This window comes from Vipera ursinii, assembly GCF_947247035.1.
Source record: "Vipera ursinii genome assembly, chromosome: 2".
NCBI lineage: Eukaryota > Metazoa > Chordata > Lepidosauria > Squamata > Viperidae > Vipera > Vipera ursinii.
The window spans coordinates 64,594,836-64,621,929 of NC_139513.1; the positions used below are offsets into that span (position 1 = coordinate 64,594,836).

Genomic DNA, 27,094 nt, shown 5'->3' on the forward strand with positions numbered 1-27,094 from the left:
CATACGTGACTCTGGGCAGTTTACAGTAAGACAGATAAAAAATAAATACAGTATGTAATGTAATATACATAATATAACCAATATTGTTTGTTTTAATCTCTTCAATGAGAAATGTCAAAGCTGGCAAAATAGGAAACAAACCAATTACAATGCAGTATTAGTCCAAAAAGAAAATTAACTTCTTACTTTGTTTTTGGAGCTTTGACTTCTTTCAGAACTAATGTTTTCTTTTTATCTAATTTCCTATCTTTCCTACCAGAAAATCTAAATATGTGATTTCTTTATAATCTGCTTTTTTGAATTTACTGCTAGGGCAGCCTTCAGGAGACTTGTGTTTTTTTCCCAAATGCTTTATATATTCTTCCCACGTTTGCCTATAAATACCATATTGATGTTATCTAAGTAAGCCTCATGCCATATTACTACAAAAGGTATTGGCAAATTCAGTTAAATGTAGAGTCACGAGAGAAGGCAGCCTTTGGTACATCCACCTCATCATATAGCAAGTTGAGAATGTATATAGCTTTACGATTCCAAAAGATGCTTAATAGTTTTCTCAAGTATGACATTATCTGAAGTACAGTTCAATAAATTCCAGGTTTATTGTTCTTCCTTAAAATATTTATATTATATGTATATTAGGCTATAGCACTTTATCTGTAGTATGTTACCACTTTCTTGGAGACATTCATGCTACATACTTCCATACTTCATATTCATACGCCATACTTCATAGCCATAAGCATTACTATTAAGCAACAGTAATATTCAGATGCTTTTTATGACATATTAATTCAGGTGAAGAACAAATAGCGTAACTGTGTTATTTACATATAAAAGTAGTTTTGTATTACAAAACATTTTATTTAATATTCTGTGGTTTCAGAATCACACTAGAATATGATCGTACACATGAAAAAGCATATGGTGAAAGGTTCCTTGTATTAATAAAATTGTGTTCAAGATGAAGATGTTCTAACTGCGAATCTTCATAGTCTTCTTCCTCGTCAATGTCATCATTTTCCTCTTCATTATTTAACCTGGATCTACAAATTCGCTCTGGAGGGACAGCTCTGTAAAACCATACCAGGATTAGTGAAACAAGGGTAATTATTATATTTTGTTAATAAATCTCATCAATTATTTTCCAGACAATTTTCAAGCTAGAAACTTTGATGGATATTTGAAAAAGCTAGCAGAAAAGTGTGCCTTACTCTGGCCAATTGACATATTCCTTACGCAGCAGTCCAAACATGACAAATCAGTCATTTAGTCTCATACCTGGTCAGCAAGGAAATGTTCCCTCACCATATCAGGTAGTTCCCTAATCCTGATTGCAAAAATGCTTAATCTCATAATAGTGCATTCTCACTGATTAAATGTATAAATAATTAACTGTTAGTTAAGTTTTAGACAGTTAAGGAAAAATTACATTGAAGAACTTGCTATATAAATATGCTGTTTGTAATGAAATGGAAAGATGAATCTTTGTAGGCTAAAACAAGACGCATCTAGTTAAGCAGTATGTTTGCTCCTCAAAGCATGCTCAGCTCTTGCTTTTTAATTTTTGCTATAGAAGCTATATGGATCTTTGTAGCAATCAGGAATCAAGTTCAAATCAAGGTAGTTTTTAGCTTTTTATTTAGTGGAAGATTGTGTCCTGCAATGTTTATTCACAATTGGGAATGCTTAGCCTTTTAACTGCTTTCTTTAAAAGTAGTTTTTGGGTATTTACATTATATTTGGACATTTTAATTTTTTTTATATGTTCAAATCATTAATCTCTGGAAGAAGAGAAATCAAACACTTTTAAACAAATTTGGCATTCTTTTCTGGTTATTTTGGTAACAATATTTTCCCACTAAAACTAAATTATCAATACTTTCTAAATGGCCACTCTACTTTTGTCCTATTAAAAAGAACTTACTTGACTGCCTATCACATACCGTAGTTGTCTTTCACTACAACATGTATCAAGAAGTAGTTACATGACACACATATACTACGTATAATATATGACACCATTATTTAGCATTTAAGGGACATGGTGGCTCAGTGGGTTAGGACACTGAGCTTGTCGATCAGATGGTCGGCAGTTTGGCGGGTCGAATCCCGAGTGCCGCATAACAGAGTGAGCGCCTGTTACTCGCCCCAGCTTCTGCCAACCTAGCACGTAAAATGCAAGTAGAAAAATAGAGACCACTACGGTGGGAAGGGGATAACAGCGTTCCGTGTGCCTTTGGCGTCTAGTCATGCCGGCCACATGACCACGGAGTCGTCCTCGGACAAGCGCTGGCTCTTCGGCTTTGAAATGGAGATGAGCATCGGCCCCTAGAGTTGGAAATGACTAGCATGCATGTGCGGGACAACCTTTACCTTTACCTATTTAGCACTTAGATTTTTTTTAAAAGGGATAAATCTGGCAAAATTGCCAACTCTTAAAGGATTTTATTGTTCTATACTAAGATAACAGGTAAGAACTGTTCTTATGGGAGAACTTGGAGTTGAGGTTGTTGAAGTCCTAAAAAATGTGTGATTTTTTTTTACAAGATTGCTAACACTTTCTTGTATTATCTAATTGTACTAACAAAGTCTCATTCTGCATATCTCAAGTATTTAAAGCATGAAAATAGAATTTTATAAATTAATACTCTATGAAAGTGTGGAAGGCATTAATACATTTAATCTTATGCTTCTCCAAATTATTATATTTAAATTTAACTTATAAAAATGCTTAATTACTTTTCAGACTTCCAGGTAAACCACAGATGATACATACCCAGATAAGCTAATTATACTTTCTTATAAAGCTACATTAACAGAATCTTGAAAATCTGAAAGTAAAATTTTCCCGTTGTCACCTTTACAGCCTAAGAACTTAGGGACAGTCCCTTCTGAACATCTTTTTTTGCCCACTGTGTAGCTGCAGGCAATGGTGACTCTTATCTGAGTATTCCCTATACAGCAGGAGTCTCTAACTCACGGGCCCTACCAGGCCGCAGCCTGTCTGGAACTAGGTCGCACAAGTGGTGGGCAGCTCTACTTGTGCAAGCTCATGGTCAGGCAAGTAGAGTTCCGTGTGCTGCTTGTGTGGAACCATTCCCTCTCTCCCCCCCCCCCACCGGTCCACCAAGCAGAAAGGTTGGGAACTACGGCTATACAGCATCTCTTCTCCCCATCTCCCAAGGTCTTTCCCACACGCCATTATAGTACCTGATTTTGTTGTTGTTGAGCCTTAGAAAATTTAATGTTTTCATTTCTGCAATTCCAAGTGGCACAGATCTCAACTGGTTATGATCTAAAAACATTTCTCTGAGAGAATGGTATGCTCCATAGAATGACACAATATCTATCCCACCTTCATCAAGTTTGTTAAATGAAAGATAGAGATATTCCAGCCCTGGTTTCATATGTCCAAATACAAATCCTGGAATTCTGTCAATTTGGTTCCCTATGAGTACAAGATGTACCAATGACTTTGGCAAGTAGGAGGGAACCTGATACAACCTATTGTAAGAAAGATCAATAGATTCCAAGTTCCTGCATAAAGACAAAATACATAAAAATTAAAAAGAGCAAGATAACAGACATTGCAAAGCAAAAGGTAGGAATACTGAAGCACTCAATCTCATCTATTCCAATTGTGTGGCTAAGTTCATGTTGCTGATACACAAATGTTCTAGGGCAGGGGTGTCAAACTGCCGGCCCGCGGGCCGGAGCGTCACGGAGAAACCGCGCCCATCCCATTTTCGGCAATGGGAAAAAGTTCCGATACGTCACGTGACGTCACGTGACGTCGCGAGTTTGACATGCCTGTTCTTAGGGTATAATTTGGTTGTTTTTGTTTTTTTGTCATAATATGATGGGCTGACGTACTGATTTCAATTGTAGCTTAGTATGTTATCTGAATGAGATATAGTTTGATTTTACTGGTGATCTCAGTTTTTGACACTATGTTTTTTTGCACAAGCCATTGTTGCCTAGGTCGTATAAGGTAGAAAACGAAATGGGAGATTTCAATTCTATTAAGCCAAAAAAAAAGAGAGCAAAATCTATTATTCATTGTCATTCAAAAACCAGGGTTGATTGATTTGTTTCTATTTTGTTAAACAAATTTGGTTAGTAAAATGTGTGGCCACGATAAAGTTTTTAATGTTCTTTGGTTGTCCCTGATGGACACTGCAAATGCTTACAGCAGATGTTTGTGTCCCACTGTCCTACCCAGCCTTGTTGAAGGCTATTAGACAGATATGAATGAAGTAATATGGAAAAAAGAAGTCAGCAGAACTTTAGGACAGCTGTAGCCATCTAGGCAGTAGGCCCTGGATAATGACCAATGCTTTCAGATTAAGATTTATGTAGAAAGTAGGAGTATGTTTGAACCTTCCCCTGCCTTTTAGTTTACCCAAGGAAAGGATAATAGCTGATCAGCAGGCAAAGAATTCTTTGTACCCTAATGAAAACTCTATATGTACTCTTCACAGACAAACAGTCTAGTGACCCAAAGTGTTTCCCCAGCATATAAATTGGCAGCACATTTAGGAGAGTTTACTTCTAGAGATTCCCCATGACATATAGTCAAGAATGATGTCTTAGGGGTTATTTGCATTTTGTTGCATTTTTCACCTTCCAGAAAAAAAAAATCATCATGTAGCTTTCTATCCTAAAAGAACTACTTCTTACATTGATGGAAATATAAGGAATAACGGTGACTCTACTTCAAGGAAGTGCTAGGGTAATTATTTTATACCTCAAAAGTCTGGAAATTTGCGGTTTTGCAACAGATTCCAGACAACTTAATATAGAGGTAGGACTCCAAAAAAAACAAAACACCAACTAGCCATTTGTTTTTAATAAACATCTGAATTCCCTAAAGAGATTTTTTTGGTACCACCTACTCCTTTCTCATCACAGTTGTCAAATTACTCATAACAATTTGCAGTATCTGGGGACTGGCAGTTTTGAAGCTACATAAGGGGAATAAACTATGGAAGTATTTATAGGTCCAGTTGCCTTCTTAATTCTCCTCCTCCAGTTATTTCATGAAAACACTGCTAAAGTAATATAATGTAATTTAACTATACTGATTCAGTTTTTAAACTAAGGGATAATGGTGAGAGGATTTCCTCCCCCCTTTTTTGACATTTTAGAGGAAGGTGCTTCAAATACTTTTGTTTTAATTAAATTGAACATATATGTTTAGTTTGCAAAGTCCAACAATAATAAAGATTGAATAGTATGTCTTTTGATAATAGATACACAAATTATTCTGCCAAGATCCTATGTTGACTCCCTGTTACTTCACAGATTTGAAGGGAGGGATCTCTTATGTGAGTTTTCATTTCAATCCATTAAAATGGGGCTTCCCAAACTTGTTGTAAACTACCACAAATTGGGTAAAAGTAGTTTTTCTTTGGGTAATGGTACACGAACCCATTATCCAAACATAACAGGGACATTTTAATTGGCTTAAAGTATTTTATATACTTTGGTTGAAAGGATTTTCTGATAAGTGGTTTGGATATTGAAGGAAAAGGTTTGGGAAGAACTGCATCAAACCATCTCTGGCAAGAGCATTTGAAAAACTTCAATAAGAGGAATTCATCACTGTTCTAGGTACACTATTCTAGTGATTAACAGTTCTTGCTATCAGGAAATTCCTCATAATATGCAGCCGGAATTGTCTTTCTTTTAATGTCAACCTGTTTTTTCTTGTCCTGTCCTCAGTATCAATGGAGAATAACTTTGTTCTGTTGCAGTGACAGGTACTTAGTTACTTACAGATCCACTTTCCCTGATTTTTCTTACATTTTGCATTCCTCACTAGTTTCATTAGCTTTTCTGACTCCATACCCACTAATTAAAACTTCCAATTTCTACTCTTTCTTAGTCATTAGCCCCTACTTCAATTTTCTATACAATTCTCAGCTTGTTTTTCAGCATATCAATAAGTTCATTTCATGCATAACGCCCTTTAAACTTTTTTCATTCTTCTTATGGTATTTCTTTGTGTTCTTCCTGGAAACTGTTTCTGACCCAAGGTTTCTGCTAATTCCAGAGCAAAGAACAGATAAATATTCTGAGCTCTACAGATGACCAACGGCTATTACAGAGACTTTCAGAAAATTTAGTAGGGAAGTGCAAAATCTAGTTTTCCATGCAATATTCTACAAATCCTATGTAAGTTCCACTCTTCTCTAGATCGCACTGGTCTGATCATCCCAGAAATGGTTTGACAATTTTCTGGGAGCTAATCCTGCAAACTAGAAATAGTTCACAATGTTCCATATACAGGGAATCTTCAACTTATCACCACAATTGGACCTGGAATTTCCATCATAAATTGATGTGGTTGTAAAGCCAATTGTGAACATGCGACTGCAAGATGCTGCAGCTGTTGCAAATACCAACCAATTTCCAAGTGCCCAAATTGGAATCCTGTGACTACAAGAGCAGTACAATGGTAATAATTTCAAGTCACTTTTTACAAGGCCAGCATAGCTTCAAATTGTCATTAAACAAATGCTTATAAGTTGAGGACTACCTGTATGTTCTAACTTCTAGGACAGTGGTGGTGAACCTATGTCACATGTGCCAAAGTCGGCACTCAGAGCCCTCTTTGTGGGCACACATGCTATGCTCTGGAGATGGCAGACATCCCTCTTCAACCAGCCACTCGAGGTCCCACATGGCTGGATACATCCTGCCATGGCTGGTTTCCCTCCGCCCTCGTCCCGTCCCTCCTGGCCTCGCATGTTCTCCTTTTCCCAGGCATGACCCACTGCATCACCTCCTCAGCTGTCAGCCAGCTGTCCAGCTCAGAGGTGGCTTCTCTGAACTGCTGGCGACGGGCTGCGGAGCCTCAGAGTGCGCCGGTCAAGGAGCCGGCAGGGTGTGGCTGCTGATGGACACCTTCGGCCCCCATGCGCTCGCTGGCCTCTGTGTGCGGGGGTCGATGGTGTCAGGCAGCAGCTGCCCCGGCCCCTGCCTCACCTTGCCACACAGCAATGGCATCCCTGCCCTGCCTCACCTCACCTCACAAAATGAGCCTCCTGCCCACTGCCCCCCTTGCCAGAGACCCCCTGGATCTCCCCCAATCCTGCCCGGCCCCCACAGGCATCCCTCCCCACGAGCAACGTTCAGGTGACCATGCCCACTTTGGCCACACCCACCCAGTCTGCCATGACCACCATAGCCACACCCACCCAGTAGGCCATGTCCCACCTGACACCCAGCAATAAATAAGTGAGTTTTGAGTTGCAACTTGGGCACTCGGTCTCTAAAAGGTTCGCCATCACTGTTCTAGGAAATTGCTAGATGACTACCAGGTATTTTCTAGAGAAGGAATGGAACATTTCAGAGTTCTCCAGAATGCTTCATTCTTGTAAAGGTCAATTTTACCCATTTCTTAATCTTACTATAATATGAAACAAAAATCAGGCCCTTAAAATCCTGTTATACATAGAGTTGTTCCTTTCTTTCATTTTCTCATGGGAAAGAAGTTCTTTTACAGCATTATTTGAAAATGTCTGATTGAGACCTTTTACCTCTCATATCTTATTAGATCATGACAAAGGTAAAAGGGTGAAATAATTTGCTGCTGACTTTTATATTTTAAAACCCAGTGAAAAATAGTCTGGACCTCCCTCTGCTATTAATGGTATATATCAATATATATATCAGAGCAGGCACTGAAGATTATTTTCATCCTATACTGAAACCATGCAGGAAACAGAAACCAATGTGTCTTTTTCTGTTTGTTCCAAAACTTATTTCAAACTGAGAAAGCCATGTTGCCCTCCTCTTATACTGTACCACAGGAGGAAAACAAATAGCTTAAAAATAATTATGAACTCTAAAGCAGTTGCAGAAAATTTGCCTTCTATACAGCTAAACTTTTAATGTTCTTTATTTTTACATTAGACAAATATTGCTGACAGTAATAGGTAATTTGTACTTACTCATGATTGATCCATGCCAATGGGGCTATTCTGCTTTCTTCTAATTTATTGTGTCTTAGAACAATTGTGTTTATGCTTTTGGTATGATTAAAGCATATTTCTGAAATTTCTTCTATATGGTTATTATCAAGGTATAATTCCTAATTAAACAAATGGTAGAAAAAAGAAACATGGAATCGTATGGTTTAGTATATCAAAACTTAAAATAGCTCTTTGAAATCTATTATTTATTATTTAAAACTGATTTCATAGAGCTGCTATGCTATTTTTGTGTAAAGTCGCATGAGAAATATAAGTTATAACTGAAAGAAACGGAAACACAGTAACTGTTCTTCCTTCAGATATTATCCTGAATGGGTTCTACACTTAATGTGCCAAGTGATCTAGAACTTAATGGATTATTACTGATGTATGTCTCCTGAACAAATATTTAAACTTTACAAAATAAAGGAAATTAATAATTTCAAAAATTATTTTACCTCAATAGAATGGGGAAGACCTTGTGGAATAGTCCTAAACTGATTTCGCCCAAGCCGCAAATATGACAAGCTTTTCAAAGGCTGAAAAGCTAAAGGGCTGACATTTGCTTCACTAAGCTTGTTGCTCTCTAATTCCAGTATTAGCAACTTTTTTAAACCTTTAGAAATAAAAACAATTTAAAAAATAACATTAAATAAAGTATTAATGTATTATCTATTATCCTCAGCCAAGAGTAGAATTTTAGGCAAATAAATAATCAGGAAACAGGTACACACACAAACACATTTCTCTCACAGTTATACAGATTACATACATACATACATGTCCCATTGAATGATTTGAGAAATAATTACAGATTCCATTTAAGAGACCATGAGGACTTGACATGTAATAAAACTCAATGTAGGAAGATGGTGTTGAAAGGTATTAAATAATAAACAATATAATCTAGAACTAACTTCAATCCTATAGAGGATTTAATAATATAATGCTAGTAACCACTAACACCTGAAGCTTTGCTCCAACATTCAAAGTAATTGACAATTGACAAAGACAATTACTGAGAGAGATTGTCATGGAGAAAATGTATCTATCTATTTGTCTGTCTATCTCTACCTAGTTGCCTATCAACCTACCATCTGTCAGATATTGCCAGCAGGAAATATTTAGATATTTAGATCCAAAATAAATTTTCTTCAATACAATATTTAAATCTGAGTTTCTACCATATAATATCAAATTCGCCAATATTGATCATAAAAGAACTAACAATTGACAATTAGCCTTGTATAGAAAACTGGGAACTTGATTTTAATTCCTACTGCATTCCTTATGCACCCATCAGCCCTCCCAGGTAACCCAGATAGGAAACATGACTAGATGAACTAGTTCTACTTTATTATAAGGCTACATTAGAAGAATCTACAAATCTGAAAGTACAAACTTTTTGCTGCCACTTTTTAAGTGCTTGAGCCATTAGTGCTGGAACCATTAGGTTTCTTCAAGGGGCTCCTGTCTCTCTTGGCAGCATGTCTTCTCTTATTCCCTAAGATCATCCACACATTCCATTATCATTGCCACACAGGAACTATTAATAAGACATGGCAATACAGTGTTTTCCCCAAAATAAGACCGGTTCTTATATTAATTTTTGCCTCAAAAGACACATTAGGGTTTATTTTCTGGTTAGGTCTTATTTTCAGGGAAATATGGTACTAAATGCATCCATCTGGCTGATAATCTTAACCGGGGCTTATTTTGGGGGGTAGGGCTTATATTACGAGCATCCTGAAAAATCATGCTAGGGCTTATTTTCCGGTTAGGTCTTATTTTCCAGGAAACACAGTAGACATGTGAAGCATTTACTAGAATTATCAGAACACTGAGAATCTAGGGGGGAGGAGCCCATAAATCATCCTGTAAATGACTGAATTAGGTCTCAATCAATGATATCTGGGGGACAATAATAGATATCAATAGATAAATAGATAGCTGGCTGTTATAAGTACCCAATGGAAGAGAATATATGCAGCTCAGCATTGGACTGTGAATCCATGATGTTCTCTGAGTTTGGCTGTTTGCCTGCAGAGGCTTAATTACCCAAATACGTAACACCATCAGTGAGAATGAATTTGGGGTTTTTGTTTCCTTTTGATATAGCTTGTCCTGATGGTGTTGACAGGGATGTAGCTTTCTCCCTGGTAGTTCCCTAATTAATTTTCTATTTAATTGTTTGTCTAGTGTTAATCCCTCCTGACATTTATCTGGTACCCACATAGAGAGAAACCACATCCACACATCATTCAAAAAGCTAAGAATAAAACAAAAACTCCAGATAAATTATCAAGCAGAAAATACTCTGATCAAGGAACTAACAAAGAGAAATCAACATGCCCACCAACACTGCAGGGAAAGTGACTGTATAGAAACTGGGAACAAACCACATATTATTAGCCCTGATATATTACCTATTTGGATAATGAAATGTCTGCAAGCGAACAACGAAACTCATAGAGCACCAAGGACTCCCTTGTAAGTATGTAGTTGCCAGAGGTATCTTGGAAAACCCCAGTTTGAGAAAAAGTATATAGCACTGCGCTATAAAACCTACAGTAGGTGCAATTCCCATATCCCATGATGCTCCCTGCTGCTCCTAGGAATTCATCGATAGAAAAAGTGCCTCCTAACAATGACTTTCATGGTGTCTATCATGATGTGGAAGGTCTGATTCATCCTGTGATTCTCAGTTTGCATCACTCTGATAATTTTTGATAAGGCCAACACATAACTCTGTGCCATAGGAATGAAAGAAGTAAATGTTATTGATAGAATCTAAGTGGGGGGGAAGTAAGCTCTTCCTCAGAAAATCAAAGATCTCAGTTTTGTTTGCATGAAGTTAAAAACTCATGGTGATAATGAGGTAACATTTTAAAATACCTTGAAAGCTGTCTTCATTAATTACATGTATTTCATTTTCATTTATTTTAAGTTCTTCCAAAGATGATGGCAAACCATCTGGAATACTAACTAGTGTATTTCCATCCATATATAAACGCTGCAGATTCTTCAAGTTCTGTATTAAAAGAAAATACTCATTTTGTAAATCTCTGTATTATTAATCTACACTAGCTAAATTACTGGTCCAAAAAACATGTGCAGAATGTGATGGTGCTGCTACAGCTCTTTGAAGACAAGAGATTCCATGGCCAAAGAACCTTTGCCAGCACATGCTAAAATAAAACATAATAATTTTAATTAATTTAAATAATTTAAATTTAAATTGGACAATGTGCGAAGCTGGAAATTTGATTTAAAAATGTGTGAAATAAAATAAAAAATTATAGCAAGGTATTAGTATCATGCAGCATTAACATGGAAAACTATTACAGCAAAACAAATTTATTAAAAGAACAGGGTATGGGAAATTTGAGAGGAAATTCAAATATTGGGTGGTAAATACATTCTCATGTGTTTTGAAAAGAATAAACTCTACAGTTAGGGAAGAATGCATGTGTGTATGTGTGCACTTGAATCGCTACCACATTTTTGGAAGTTGTGTGCCCTTCTGCCCTCAACTGAAAGTAAACAGTCCAAAGTCACCCGGCTGACTTCAGCCCCAAGGCAAGACTAGAACTCACTGTTTCTCTGGTTTCTAGCCTGCTGCCTTAACCACTGCTAAAATCTGGCTGTCACTGGAAAATTATTGTGAATAATTTCCAGTTTAGTTTGGAACCAGGACACACCCAATCAATCCTATATCCAAACCAGAGTAAGTACACTTAGTACTCAGTACAGCTACCAAAAGCCATAGCCTGATAATTATTTATTAAACATCAACAAACATTAAGAAAAGTATTTGACCAAAACCAGAAAAAAGGCAGACGATAGCAGGGATAGATACGAACAGCAGGTGACAATTCACATTATCCACATTGTAGTCTCTATCTTTTACCTCTATATCAAAACAGTGAAGAAGAACTTTCCAGGGTAAACAATATTGGTGTACTTAGTATGGACAGATCCAAGAGATTGGACAACCATTTGTCTGAAATGGTATAGGATCTCCTGCCTGAGCAGAGGGTTGGACTAGAAGACGTCCAAGGTCCCTTCCAACTCTGTTATTCTGTTCTGTTATTCCAGCTTTGAACTTTTATGAATATAATAGGGAGAGAATAGTAAGAGAAAGTTGGATCCCAGGTGAGCTACCCTCTCTTCTTCACCATGAAAGTAACAGTCTGGCACAGAGGTATGATGTATCGAATGTTTCCCTTTACATCAATTCTATGCACAGCATTCTGTACTGTAGCAGGTTGTACTGGTTTCATGTATTGACTCCCAGGGCTTCTCCCAGCTTGAGCAAGGAGCTCTGAGCAGGTGATTGGTAAACACAGCTGCCATCATTGCATCAGTCGGGCAACACTTCAGTTGTACCTGCCCCTTTTCTTGCATGTCCTTCATAGTTCAATATCTACATATTTCTTTTGGGGGTTGGAGTGCTTTGCGTCTGCAATTCTCATACATCCCATGTTGTCCTCAAATAACATAGTTGGGATTGGTTCTTTTATTTTGAAGTTTGTGTGGCCACATGTATTCTCTGCATCCTTTTTCCACAGCACAGTATTTCACTTCTGTAGATGTTGCTGCAGCAGGCAATAAATGCACCCCCTTTAAAATAATATATGTATCCTGTAGTTGATTTCCAGGCAAAGTTATTTACCAACTCAATTCAAATGTGTATATCAAATAATTTTTGGCTGATTACTTACAGTTTCAAAGTCCATTGTTCCTTTTAAGTATCTCTCATATCTTTTTACTGACGTTCAGTCTGCCTATGTTTTCTTATTGATCTTTCTATATGCAATGCAATTTCGTTGGCTGTAACAGATTTATTCACAGATGCAATATATGCTTTCCCAGGATGTCCTTTTCTGCTTGTTACTTGCCAACTCATTCTGGTTCTCTCTTTCAATTCAGATGTCCAATATTCTATTGATGTCCTCAGTGCTTTTTTTGTAAAAGAAAAAGGTGCTGGAACTCACACATGTCATACAACCCGCCTTGCCTACCCTACAAGGTTCCATCCAAAAAAGGTGCCGGAACTCCGTTCTGAGCGTTCTATGACAAAAAAAGCCCTGGATGTCCTTGACTTTTGTCTAACTGAGACCTAGAAACGTTATTGATAGGAATTGAAGCCTAGTATCTTCCACTTCTTTATTTAAATAGTTCATGATCTTCAAGCTGTCTCCTTTGTCCTCTGCTCCTACAATTAAGTAGTCATAATACAGGACTGTTCGTATATCTTCCATTTTTAACTCTGTATATAAGCATGGTTCAGGATTTCCCATTTAAAGCTCATGTTTTACCATATTTGATTTAGTTTTTTAGTTTATGTTTGGCTTTTGGATTAAAAGATAGATTGAAATCTGTTTTGAGTAAGAGTCTTTGAATGTTTTAAAATATTTTTTCCACCCTTTGTTTTAATTGACATGGACCATAAATGTCTGAAAAAAATAATTTTGGATGGTTGGCTGGCTTTCTGTTTGCCTTTATGTAGTCATCATATTTTATCCTTCTTGTAAGGACAAACATTCAACTGAATTGCTAAGTCCTCGTTTTTTATTTTCCTGATAATGCATTCATTTCTTATCAAATCTGGTAAAGATTATTATTATGCATGCATCCTACTACTCTTTGATTTAGGCTGAAGAAGCTCTGAAAATTAGCTTCATTGTGCTTTCAATTAATACTATTTAATGTCCCTTTACAAAGTATAAAGTCCATTTCAAGCACAGTTTTGCAACTACAATGCATAAAAATGCACAGATTTATATAATTTACATCCAACTCAGGTACATTATATACTTCTTGAAATATATCCCTACTTTCATTATAATTTATTAGGCATTTCATTTTAATAATGTTTTTCCACATATATCCATTTGCTAAATTAACTTTTCCTTTATTATTCAAGATATTCAAGTTCAACATATAATTGTTGCAAATTTATTGACTTGCTCTAGCACTGTCCAGCCAAACAGTTTTTCTTTTTAGATTCAGAATCTTGTCCTCTTAAAAATACTTTAAAGAAAACATTTATTTGCTAACATAAATATATTTTATTTGTTGTTTTGCAATTACTGCTGAGGCTTGACTTTTCATTTAAGACATCTGATTTCATTATCCTTCTACTGCCTGGGTCTTAGCTCTGTGAAGTTCGCATTCTCTTTGAATATACCCCTTTCTCTTACAGTAATGACAGACTACATGATTCCCTTTTATCTTGTTCAGAGAATTCCTTTCTGTTGCATCATTCAGAATATATGGGTAGGCCTCCAGTTTAACAGTTACATTCCCAAAGGAAATTCATCATGAAGTTTGATTAACAATACTAGATTGGTTTTTTTAGTAGTTTATTAAAACATCAGAAAGATTAGCTTGATTTCGTTTCTTCTGAATAGAGACATATTTCCAACATATGTTCCATTCAACTTTCATGTCCTGATAATTTCAGATTTACATATTCCTTGAGCAAGTATTATTGTTCATTCCTGAGTACGTATAAGTTTGTCACAATTCTCCTTTTCTGAAACACAATTTTGAATCAACTTACAGTTGATCTTACAATTTACAGATCATCACATTCAATCTCAGTTTGATTTCAGACATATCTCCAAAGAGGTCAGCTTTTCAAATAATGTTTTCATCTTCATGCTCCAGCAGTGTATTTTTCCCCATCTTCAAACATGAGATGATCTGATTTTGATATCATTTCCATTTCCAAAAACTTTATGATAGCTTTGAAGGCATGAAAAAAACTCTTCTAGTAAGATGTTTTTAGTTCTAAAAATACTGCAGTGTATAGCATCTGATTGCTGATTCAGCTTGGCTAAGTACTCGGAAATCAATTAGGATGTTTGGTAACTGGGGTGCTCTTGATGCTAGGATTTAGCTATAACTCCATGCTGCACCCACACTACTTTTGTTGGAAAATTACTTCCAGTAATTTCCAAGGCAATTTATACTCAGCATACTCCCAGCCATTTCTTATGGCCAGATTAGAGCAAGCACACGTCACTTAATACAGGTAGCAAAAACGTAGCTTGATGTTTATTTATTAAACATCAGCAAACACCACGTTAATTGACAAGAGGTAAGCAAAAGCAGAGAGAGACCTGAACAACAGGCAAAAGTTTTATCTCTCCATATAACTACGGGAAGAAAACAATATTGGAAATAATATTGTGGCTAATTATCATGGAAAATTCCAAAGGGGGTGGCTTTTGATTATTCCTGCTTTAATACTTTTATGTATGTAACAGTAGCGTAATAGAGATGGAAAGTAGGACACCAGAAGATCTCTCTTCTGTTTTGTACTTTGGAAGAAACAATCTCAGGGTAGGAGTCATGTATCCAATGCACAGAATAGTAGTACCGTAGTTTCCGGCGTATAAGACGACTTTTTAACCCATTTAAATCTTCTCAAAAGTCAGGGGTCGTCTTATACGGGGTGCTGAAACTTTAGGGACAGGGCTGGCTGGAAAACCTGGAGCGAATCTTCCATTTAGTCTGCGCAGAGAAAGCGGGACCAATTGGAGTAGAAGCTGCAGTCTGTGATTTTTTACAAGTTGGGGTCTGGCCGTCTTTCCTTCTAAAGTTGAAGAGCAGCTGTAGGCAGGTGGGGAATGCAAGAGCAACTTGAAAGGCAGGTGGGAAATGCCGTAGCCAGAGCAGCTGCTTAGCTCTAAGGACACATTTGACTCAGGAACTGGGCGGGCTGGCTGGAAAAACTGGAGCGGATCTCCCATTTGGTCTTTTTTTTTAATCCCATTTATATCCCGCCCTTCTCCGAAGACTCAGGGCGGCTTACAATTTAAAGCACATATCAATGTGCTTAGCAATAGCCTTCATTCTATGTATATGCCTGCTTATTAGAGCTTTCACCCCCCCCCAAGCAGCATTATTACAAAGTCAGCTTATTGCTCCCAACAATCTGAGTCCTCATTTTACCTACCTCGGAAGGATGGAAGGCTGACTCAACCTTGAGCCTGGTGGGATGAGAACCTGCACTAATTGCAGGCAGCTGGTGTTACTTAAGGCTCTGCGCAGGGAAAGCTTTAGAGTGAATTAGGAAAAGTGAAAAAGTGAATTAGGAAAATAGGAAACGGTTGCTGGAATTGGGTATGTGTAGTTTAACGAAGAGAAGGGTGAGGGGTGACATGATAGCAGTGATCCAATATGTCAGGGGCTGCCACAAAGAAGAGGGAGCCAAGCTATTCTCCAAAGCACCTGAAAGCAGGACAAGAAGCAATGGGTGGAAACTAGTCAAGGAGAGAAGCAACCTAGAACTAAGGAGAAACTTCCTGACAGTTAGAACAATTAACCAGTGGAACAACCTGCCTCCAGAAGTGGTGAATGCTCCAACACTGGAAGTTTTTAAGAAGAGACTGGACAGCCATTTGTCTGAAATGGTATAGGGTTTCCTGCCTTAGCAGGGGGTTGGACTAGATGACCTCCAAGGTCCCTTCCAACTTATCATCATCATCATCATCATCATCATTATTATTATTATTATTATTATTATTATTATTATTATTATTATTATTATTAAGTTTAATCCACTTGCACTGTTTTATGTTTACATGTTTGATGACAAACAGCCTTATGTTTATAAGTGACAGTTTTCCTACTAAGTACCTGCATGTCATAAGTATTTGAATTAAAATTACCATATTAAAATCATTTTTATTTGGTGTGCATTGGAAGAGGGGTAGTCTTATACGGCAAGTATAGCCCAAACCCTATAATTTAACAGGAAATGTAGGGGGTCGTCTTATACGCCCAGTCGTCTTATACGCCGGAAAATACGGTATTCTGACATTAGTTGGAGGTATCTGTTAAAAATGGAGTGACCGTTATGTTGAGCTGGATCATATTCCTATGTCAGAAAGAGGAATAACGAACTAGGAAATTACCTCTCTAGATGTAATCCTCCTGGAATTCATGATAGCCAAGAAAATAAAAAATGTGTAATCTGATGTACTGTATATCTTAAGGATTACAAAAGTCTTCAGAAAAATTATGTAGAATTTTATGACTGAAACTTTTAAAGTAAAAAGGCATGGATGAAAGAACATGCAATCCATAATAACCAAAAGCAGAGTACTGCATTATTTAAAGTACAAGGATATTTTCATATTCTTTTTTAAAAATTTAATGTTGTAAATTGGAGCCACTTTGATGTAGTTAAGACATCAAGCTAGAAATCAGTAGACTTAGTTCTACTTTAGGCCCAAAGCCAGCTGGGTGACTGGGCCAGTCAGTCTCTTAGGGGAAGGGGACAATGACAAACCACTTCTGAATCTTGCCAAGAAAACTGCAGTCACCAACAGTCAACACTGTCTTGAAGGCACCAAAAAGAAATATTGTAAATTATGATACATTGTATTATTTCAATGTAGTAATGTTTATATGAGGGACGCGGTGGCTCAGTGGGTTAGGACGCTGAGCTTGTCGATCAGAAGGTCGGCAGTTTGGCGGGTCGAATCCTGAGTGCCGCGTAGCAGAGCATCTGTTACTCATCCCAGCTTCTGCCAACCTAGCAGTTCTAAAGCATGTAAAAAATGCAAGTAGAAAAATAGGGACCACTACGGTGGGAAGGTAACAGCGTTCCGTGCGCCTTTGGCGTCTAGTCATGCCGGCCACATGACCACGGAGATGTCCTCGGACAAGCGCTGGCTCTTCGGTTTTGAAACGGAGATGAGCACCGGCCCCTAGAGTCGGAAACGACTAGCACGCATGTGCGGGGGAACCTTTACCTTTACTTTTACGATGTTTATATAATATGAATAATATTATAAACGTGCTATTATTTAAAACAATATATTGAAAATAAAAAGAGGAAAGTAAACTGATGCCAGTGGTGCAAGAAATAAAATTATTTAACTTTTCATCCAAAGTTGAGTTTAAGCTTTGTGTATGTGTCTATGATTGTATAGATTTTTCTTACTTTAAATGCCTGTGTACCAATGCCAGATGATGTGATTTTATTTTTACGAAGATCAATTCTCTCCAAATTAGGCAGTCCATTGAAAGCTGCATCTGGAATTTCAGTGATGTCATTCCCTAGGGAAAAGGATGAAAAAAGTTAAGAATGTGATCTCCAATTGTTGACCATTTCTTTTTTAAATGTACAGTACAAGTAACCTAACAGAAGGGAAGACAGTAATACCTTTTTAGGCTGGAATTTATTTATTTTTAGTAAGGATTTATATGGTCTCTTCATTAAACAGCAAACAAAGTGGAAAATTTAATGCAATGCTACAGGAAGTAAAAATGATCTCTCCTTCTTTTTCCCAATTTTCATAATAGGAAAGTGCAGCTACAAAAAGCATGACTGTTTAATCAAGTGCAACACTGGAAAACTGATGAATGAGTAGGAGGTTAATTGCTCAAGGTCTTCCCCAGTGCTTGCCTTTGCAGTAACCTGCTACATACAAAGGAGAGGTCTTTTCAACTCTCCTATTTTAAAATAATAATTGTGCCTCTGCAGTGAGTGAAGTAAAAGTAAAAGGAGAGCATTAGGAAGAGAATGAATAAGAACTGTGTTTATATAGTCATAATTATATCAATGCCTTTGAACAGAGTTCTGGGTTTCATTTGGATGAAGAGCACTTTTAAAATACTTCCAATGTATTTTTAAAAATCCTCACCTTCAAGCTCTATGCTTGTAAGCTCTTCATCCATGATTACGGGTATATGTGTGAGTTTGGTGTTAATGCAGCTTACTGTATTTTCTAAGACAGAGCATCCGGTTGGCAAAGGAGGAATTTCAGTAGAAGGCTCAGGAATTGGGAAGTGTGGGGGCATTCTGAACACATCTCCATGCAATGTGTCTTCCTCCTCTTCACTTCCTTCCTTCTCTTGTTCATTTTCTTCTTGCTCTTGCTCGTGTTCTTGCTCTTGCTCGTGTTCTTGTTCTTGCTCTTGTTTTTTAATTTCTTTCTCAATTCTTAGCTCTTCTTCTTCATAAACTCTCCTTTTTTCTTCCTCCAATCTGGTTTCCACCTCTTCTTCCCTTTGATCCTTCATATGTTCATGTTTTCTTCTTGGTTTGTGGCTTTTTATTCTCCTCTTTTTCATCCTTGCTTTACTTTTTATGTGAATATTCTTTTTAAGTGTTCCTTCCTTCTTTTGCATTGGATCTTGTGTCTGCATATAACGCAAGACTGGTTCGCTCGGATTAGTTGGCACAGGAGAATCACCAGAAATTTCAGCTGTGTCTCCTGGAGAAATTGTACTTGATACTGAATATAAACACAGGGAAAAAGAGTTAATGCTAATTTAACACAGGCTTGTAATGCCGTTTTTATAGTAAGTGTCAATAAAGATGTACTTGAAGCTATACCTATAGTTACTGTTGCTGGAAGTGTATACAAAGTCAGTATTGCTTGCAAACAATATTGTATACAAGATCAGAAGTATTAGAAGTTTAATTGGACTAATTTGTTATTTTCTGTGGTTTTATGGGTATCTATTAAACTTATTTTATCGGATGTGGTTATATCAATCTATACTTATATTGAGAGAAAGTAACGGGAATATGTGCACCAGATATTTAGTTAAATATTAAAGTTCAATTTTTTTAGTCTTATTAGCATTAGTTGCTCTAATTACTTACCTTGTTTAAAAATATTTCATGCAAAGAAAATTTATAGATTGGATTCTAATATAAATTCTCATAAAAATTCAAGCTTCATAAGTTTTTTATTGTTTTGAACAGCTGTAATGTATTAAGATACAATCAAGATGTGCAAACATATTGATTTTAAAGTGTTCTTACTCAAAAACTATTAATAAGACTACTCTAAAACATGTATATTTTATTAGTTCTATTTAAAAGTTGGAAAAAAGACATTAAATAAAACTTTCAAACTGTTGTTTCAAATGTTCTGACTATTCTGAGTGCTTTGTCATTGGGTTGCTTTTTAAAAAAAAAATCAATTTGTTATGTTCCTGCTGCTAATGGTTTGATGGATGGGCTCATAGGGTAATAAAATATTCAGAGGAAAACAGCTATAAAGACACCTGGTTGAACAAGAAGGCTACTCACAGTAGCTGCACGACTGGTAATTTTTTTATAAAATTATTTGCTATGGATGTTAGGGTTCATGTGAGAGAATAGCTTGAATGTACAGTGAGCAAAATAAATGTGTATTATTGTGTTTCATAAAACAGCTTTTACCAAAATTAATACAAAGATACTAGTACAATGTTAAGATTAGTTTGTTTGAGCAGTTAATTTTGAGCTTCAAGCTACATTTCAAAACATCAAGGCTCTAGGCTGATTTCAGCCTTAATTAAAGTTTGGATTAGACTGAATATGTGTATAATTTTGTGCCTTGCTGTAAAGTTTCCAAAGCACCAAGATGAAATATTTGCTTTGGGATTGGCAGTACGTAAGCTCTAGTTTCTTTTCTCCTGTCCTGTGCTGAAGTTTTATTGGCTCAGATCCGAGTGCATGTGATTGCTTGCTTTGTCATGTCAGCTTTTCAGAAATGTTTGCCTGTCACATATGATTTAGTTTCATTTAGTATATTGATATGCCATAAAATTATACTTAATAACGCTAGAATAATTGAGGAGACATTGAAAGAGGTGAAGTCAAAATATCAAGATGGCAAGCATAACTGTGTGATCAAAGCTTCTTCTTTGAAGCTCCACATTATTAGCTGTTTAGGGCTGTATGCAGGCTGGACACACCTGGTTTTGGTGATGCCTTTCCAGTTATTGTCTGAGTAATGTAATATTCTAAGAGCAAGGAACTATCAAAGTTGCCACATATTGTACTTTTTGTGGGTAATATTAGCAATTACATAATGAATGAATATATATCAGCCCTAGAGTGATCATATTCAATTCAGGATAAGTTATTCTGAATGATTTTTTAAATATTATTGGTATGATTAAATATTATTTTCACAAGGATCAGTGAATTATTTTCCTTTTCAATCCCTTGTAACTTTTGACTATAATTGAAGGCATATGCTGAAATGTGGTTGTGTACATATTATGTTCAAATTATATATAAGAAATTAATATACTCTGAAATGGAAAGGTACTCTTTAACACAGTCATAATTGGAATTAGAATGTCCATTAATAAGTGGGGGAATGCCCAGTTTTTGACTTTCGGCTTCTCATTGCAAAGTTTAGGCTTAGACTGAAGAAAGTAGGGAAAAGCACTAGGCCACTCAGGTATGAATTAAATCTTATCCCTGTTGAATATACAGTAGAGGTGACAAATAGATTTAAGGAATTAGATCTGATAGACAGAGTGCCTGAAGAACTATGGACAGAGGTTCGCAACATTGTACAACAGGTAGCAACCAAAACCATCCCAAAGAAAAAGAAATGCAAGAAAGCAAAATGGCTGTCTGAGGAAGCTTTGCAAATAGCTGAGGAAAGAAGGGAAGTGAAAGGCAAGGGAGAAAAAGAAAGATACGCCCAATTAAATGCAGAATTCCAGAGAATAGCTAGAAGAAATAAGAATGCCTTCATAAATGAACAGTGCAAAGAAATAGAAGAAAACAATAGAATAGGGAGGACCAGAGATCTTTTCAAGAAAATTGGAGAGATGAAGGGAACGTTTAATGCAAAAATGGGCATGATAAAGGACTAAAATGGCAGGGACCTAACAGAGGCAGAAGAGATTAAGAAGAGGTGGCAAAATTACACAGAAGAACTATACAAGAATGAGCTTAACATCCCTGATAATCACAATGAGGTGGTCACTGAACTCGAGCCAGTCATCCTAGAATGTGAAGTGAAGTGGGCCTTAGAAAAGCAACAACAAAGCTAATGGAGGTGACAGTATTCCAACTGAGCTATTTAAAATCTTAAAAGACGATGCAGTAAAAGTGGTACACTCAATTTGCCAGCAAATTTGGAAAACTCAACACTGGCCACAGGATTGGAAAAGATCAGTTTACATTCCAGTTCCAAAGAAAGGCAGTGCCAAAGAATGTCCAAACTATCGCACCATTGCACTCATTTCTCATGCTAGTAAAGTTATGCTTAAAATCCTACAAGCTAGACTCCAGCAGTATGTGGATTGAGAACTACCAGAAGTACAGGCAGGATTTCGAAGAGGCAGAGGAACTAGAGATCAAATTGCCAACATATGCTGGATCATGGAGAAAGCTAGAGAGTTCCAGAAAAACATCTACTTCTGCTTCATTGACTATGCTAAAGCCTTTGATTGTGTGGATCATAACAAACTGTGGCAAGTTCTTAAAGAGATGGGCGTACCAGACCATCTTATTTGTCTCTTGAGAAACCTATATGTGGGCCAAGAAGCAACAGTGAGAACTGGACACGGAACCACTGATTGGTTCAGAATTGGGAAAGGAGTCCGGCAAGGCTGTATGCTGTTGCCCTGCCTATTTAACTTATATGCAGAGCACATCATGAGAAAGGCAGGGCTAGATGAATCAAAAGTTGGAATTAAGATTGCCGGAAGAAATATCAACAACCTAAGATATGCAGATGATACCACTCTAATGGCAGAAAGTGAAGAAGAACTAAAGAGCCTCTTGTTGCGAGTGAAGAAGGAGAGTGCAAAACTTGGGTTGAAACTTAACATTAAGAAAACCAAGATCATGGCATCCGGCCCTCTCAATTCCTGGCAAATAGATGGGGAAGAAATGAAGGTAGCGACAGATTTTATTTTCCTGGGCTCCAAGATCACTGCAGATGGAGACTGTAGTCAAGAAATTAAAAGATGCTTGCTCCTCAGGAGGAAAGCCATGGCAAATCTAGACAGCACACTAAAAAGCAGACACGACTTCGCAGCTAACAACAAGCCCAGTTTTACAATGTTTTTTGTTATTAAGTGAATCACCACAACAGTTAAGTGTGTCACAAGGTCATTAAGCAAATTTGGCTTTCCCCATTAACTTTATTGGAAGCCAGGGGGGAAGATTGCAAATGTCTACAATGTGATCTGGGAGTACTGCTACCATTGTTAATACATGCCAAGTGCCTAAATTTTGATCATGTGACCATGGGAATGCTCTAATGCAGGGGTCCCCAACTCCCAGTCCACGGACCGGTACCATCCGCAGCATGCCAACAAGCGGGCTGCACAAACAAGCAAAGCTCCATCCTCGTGATGCAGGCAGTATTCAAACCCATACCCCCTCTGGTCTGTGGAAAAACCTTTCTCCATGGCACTGGTCCCTACTGCCCAAAAGATTGTGAACTTCTGCTCTAATGGTTGTAAGTGCAAGGACTAGTTGTAAGTGCAAAGACTAAACTTTTTTTCTACCATCCAAATTTTGAACAGTTGCTAAATAGATGTTTTAGGACTTCCTGTGTGTCATATGCATATAAGACCTAATGTATATATGAAATAAGTATACTTTACCACTCTCCAGACACACAGGGCAACATTCCCCTTTGAGTGTTGTAGATTTGTGACATGTCACAGGATTGCATGAGGTTTCATCACAGAACACCTTTCCTTTTGAACAGAGGCATGTAATGCAGTGTTTAGGAGACCACACAGCTTTATCAAACATAATCATTCCATTAGCAAAGCATCGTCCTTCTTTTCCTAAGAAATGGAAGCCAAAAGCAGATTTTATTATACAAATATATAAAATAATTATAAAGTGTACTGGTTTTCACTACCAGCTTTATCTAAATTTTGATGTATGTGGCAATCTATTATTTTCACACAGTGATGATGCAACAGAATATTATCCCACATGAGAGTTGATAATGTAACAATTAGATTGCCAGATTAGATCTGCACAGACCTAGATTCAAACTCATTTCAAATAATTCTCATAACAAATATATCAAAGGGGGATAATACAACTCAATACCTTTCAGTCATCCATTGAATGATGACTTACTTGTAGTATGCTTGTTACAAATATAAATATTTATTGTACCATACCTGGAATGTAATAATTTAGGAAAGGAAGATGTAAAAATCTTGTAAAATATATTTAACACCTTCTAAAATATATGTCCATAATAATAAAATGTAATATATTTAACTGAACATTTGATTGTAAAGTTAGAGATAGGTAGGCTCTTTTCCAATGCGATCTTCACTTGCAATCACTCTAAATACTAGACTAAAAATACCTTATGGATGAAATCCTTGGCAGATACCTCAATGCTTTCAGCTTCAGAAATATGGTGTAGTTTCAGTACTGAGCTCCAACTTATTTGAGTTTAGTGGTTTTAGTTCCACCTTTGGGTAAAATTCCAGATAAAAAGAAACAATCAAGGGGAAAATGAGGAAACTACATTTTACTTCAGATGATTCCTGAGGGAGATCTAAAATACTTCATATAGAAGGTATGGTATGAACGCCAGCATGTTTCCTTTAATATGAAAACAAATGCTCCCAAATGAACAGTTTTAGAGAGACTATTAAAAATGGACTTTTTGTGTTCTAATTGCCCTTTTTTAAAAAAGAAAAACTGGTTTATATACCTACCTTTTCTATGTAATTCCACTTTGAGATCATTTATTTAATTTATTGTGTGCATCTTGAAACAAGAATAATTGATTTGGGGGGGGGGGTGTACACACACTATGAGACTGTATAATTTCTAGAATTATAACAATGAAACAAATCACAGACATCTTCCACAGTAAATAATTATCAATTTATAATACAATCATATTATAAAAGTTTATATATATATATATATATATATATATATATATATATATATATATATATATATATATATATATATATATATATACATATATACATATATGCACATATATATATATACATATATGCACATATATATATACATATACATACGTGTGTGTGTGTGTGTGTGTGTGTGTGTAAATTACTATATGAACTGTCCGGTGTGACTACAGCCTGTTCGATGGCCTTTGAGATAAGGCTGAAAACAGGAAATAAAGATTTGCCCCATGTTTGGGGCCTAGCAAGGTAATCTAAGAGTTAACATATCACACACACACACACACACACACACACGCACGCACACTTGTGTGTGTGTGTGTGTGTGTGTGTGTGTGTATGTTTAGAATTAGTTGTTGAATAGAAAAATGTGTTCAGAAGATTGCTGCTGCATGTTACAGTATGAAAATGAAGCCATGATTTCACCTTTACTTAAGTTCATATATTAATGAAATTATACTTATTTATTCCAAATATTTCTATACCATGTTTCTAGCGTACATGGCTAAACCAAATTGTTTCTACCACATACATTTTAGTTTTGAATACCTTGGAGAAATAGATATAGAGTTTCATATAATTGTATATCATTAGTGATAAAATGGAGAGCATTGGAATATTAAGTGTATTTTTCTCTCCCCATGTGCCAGTACCACCCAGATGTGTTTCAGAGAACTGTGGAACTCTCTAGAACAGAGTTTTATACAATGGGCTGCACTGAGAAAACTCTCAATTTAAGGGCTACAATTGAGATATCTGCTAATGTAATATTGGGCTTAGCTTTTTGAAATGCATCATATTAGTATAGAGAAACTTAACATATTGTGGATTAAAGTATTTCATCATAGAAAACCACATAGACACTGTTTATGTTCTGATTTATATAAGGCCTTTTCAACGGAAAAAAACCACTAATATAAATATTTGAATCTCTCATTCTGAATACTCAGCTGTGATTTTTACAATAGTCTATTTCTAATGAATCTCAGCTGAAATTGATAGAAATAAAATGCTTTCCATCACTTTTGTGGCAAGGATGGTTCTTTCAGAGCACTAAAAATTATGAGATAGCTGTGGAGCATACAGTCACAACATCAGTTTGCTAATCCATTGACAGTGCAAATGTCAGTTATGTGAATTGTTAGCTCACTAGGATGACTTCAGTTCTAAACCTTTACCATCTAAATAATGCTGACTCACTGATTCATCCAATTCCATGTACTCTGATAAAAAAAAGTTGCTGGAATACTGTACACTGTTACCTGCTTTTGGGAGGGGGGGAATCACCTGATTTTTATGAGGTTCTACAATGTTTGAAAGATGTGTATTAATTAACTGTACATTTTAATTTCACCTGGCAGTAGAAAGTTACTTGGTCTATACATTAGCATGTTAGTATTTTTTATTTAATCACACATGTGGAACATGGTAGCTCAAGTGATTGGAACGCTGGGCAGGAGGTTAGCAAGCCTGCGTTTGAGACCTAAGAGCTGCCATGGGCAGGGTTGTGCTCTCATCCTTCATTCCAGCTCCTGCCAGGAGGAGCTGGAGTGAAAGAAACCCCCAACTGGGCATTCCCAGAACAATGGTGATATCACAGGTTAATCCTTTCAAACCGGAAGTGCCTTGGTGCTTCTGACATGAGTACCAACCCCCCCCCCGTCCCACTTGTTTATGTTTACATTTTTAGGTTAGTGAGATCTCATGTTGTGAATCAACACTATGAATTGGGAAGCCATAAAATAAATAATAAAACCTATTTCTATGCATTAGGTGAAGAGCACCAAATCCACTACTATATTTCTGTTATTTCTCTACAGTGAATGAAAATCATACATGATACCCAAGATTAAGCGCAAAGAATTCATCTATTTGAAGTAGTTTTCTTTTTTTTACATGGATGGTTTATAAATATATATATATATATATATATATAAATAACTTTTTCCTGCTTACCTGGCAAAATATTGTAATTGGATTCTTGGCCATCCAAATGGGTAAGAGAGTTAAATACTCCAGGAATATCTTCATCAATATTAGTAAGTGGGATGCTCATTAGTGGAATGCTAGAGATTGGAGGTCTAATTTGTGACTGCTTATTTAAACTGTAATTTCTTAAGGGAGCCTTTCGTAATCGTCTATAGATTATTCTTCGCCTGGCTCTTCCGGGCATTCCATTGGGTTTATTCTGGGCAAGAGCAACGTACAAATAAACAAGCAGAAGACAGTAAACTAGGACTGCTTTTTGCATTGTTCCCTGGAGTGCTGTATAAAAAAGAAGGAAAAGGTCACCTGAAGATTAAAGAGTTTAGAATTAAAAATAAAAAATACATTATTTTTTTATTAAGGTCCTTATTAAGTAGAGAGTCTAAGGCAAAGTCAGTGGCTATTTGTTTTTATTTACAAATTATATAAGG

General features: G+C 36.5%; 2 protein-coding genes across 2 annotated transcripts in view; one reads left to right on the forward strand and one right to left on the reverse strand.

Moving 5' to 3' along the window:
• The window catches only part of CENPP (centromere protein P), a 174,040-nt gene that overhangs the window by 114,434 nt on the left and 32,512 nt on the right, over positions 1 to 27,094 (forward strand). The gene's annotated exons all lie outside the window — the stretch shown is intronic.
• On the reverse strand, positions 863 to 26,928 carry ECM2 (extracellular matrix protein 2; the record flags this gene model as incomplete). Its single annotated transcript, XM_083353882.1, has 9 exons — positions 863 to 1,073; positions 3,214 to 3,540; positions 7,962 to 8,101; positions 8,441 to 8,598; positions 10,878 to 11,013; positions 17,947 to 18,062; positions 18,650 to 19,243; positions 23,364 to 23,552; positions 26,634 to 26,928. 9 exons carry the CDS (start codon positions 26,926 to 26,928, stop codon positions 863 to 865), a joined length of 2,166 nt encoding a protein of 721 aa, XP_083210008.1.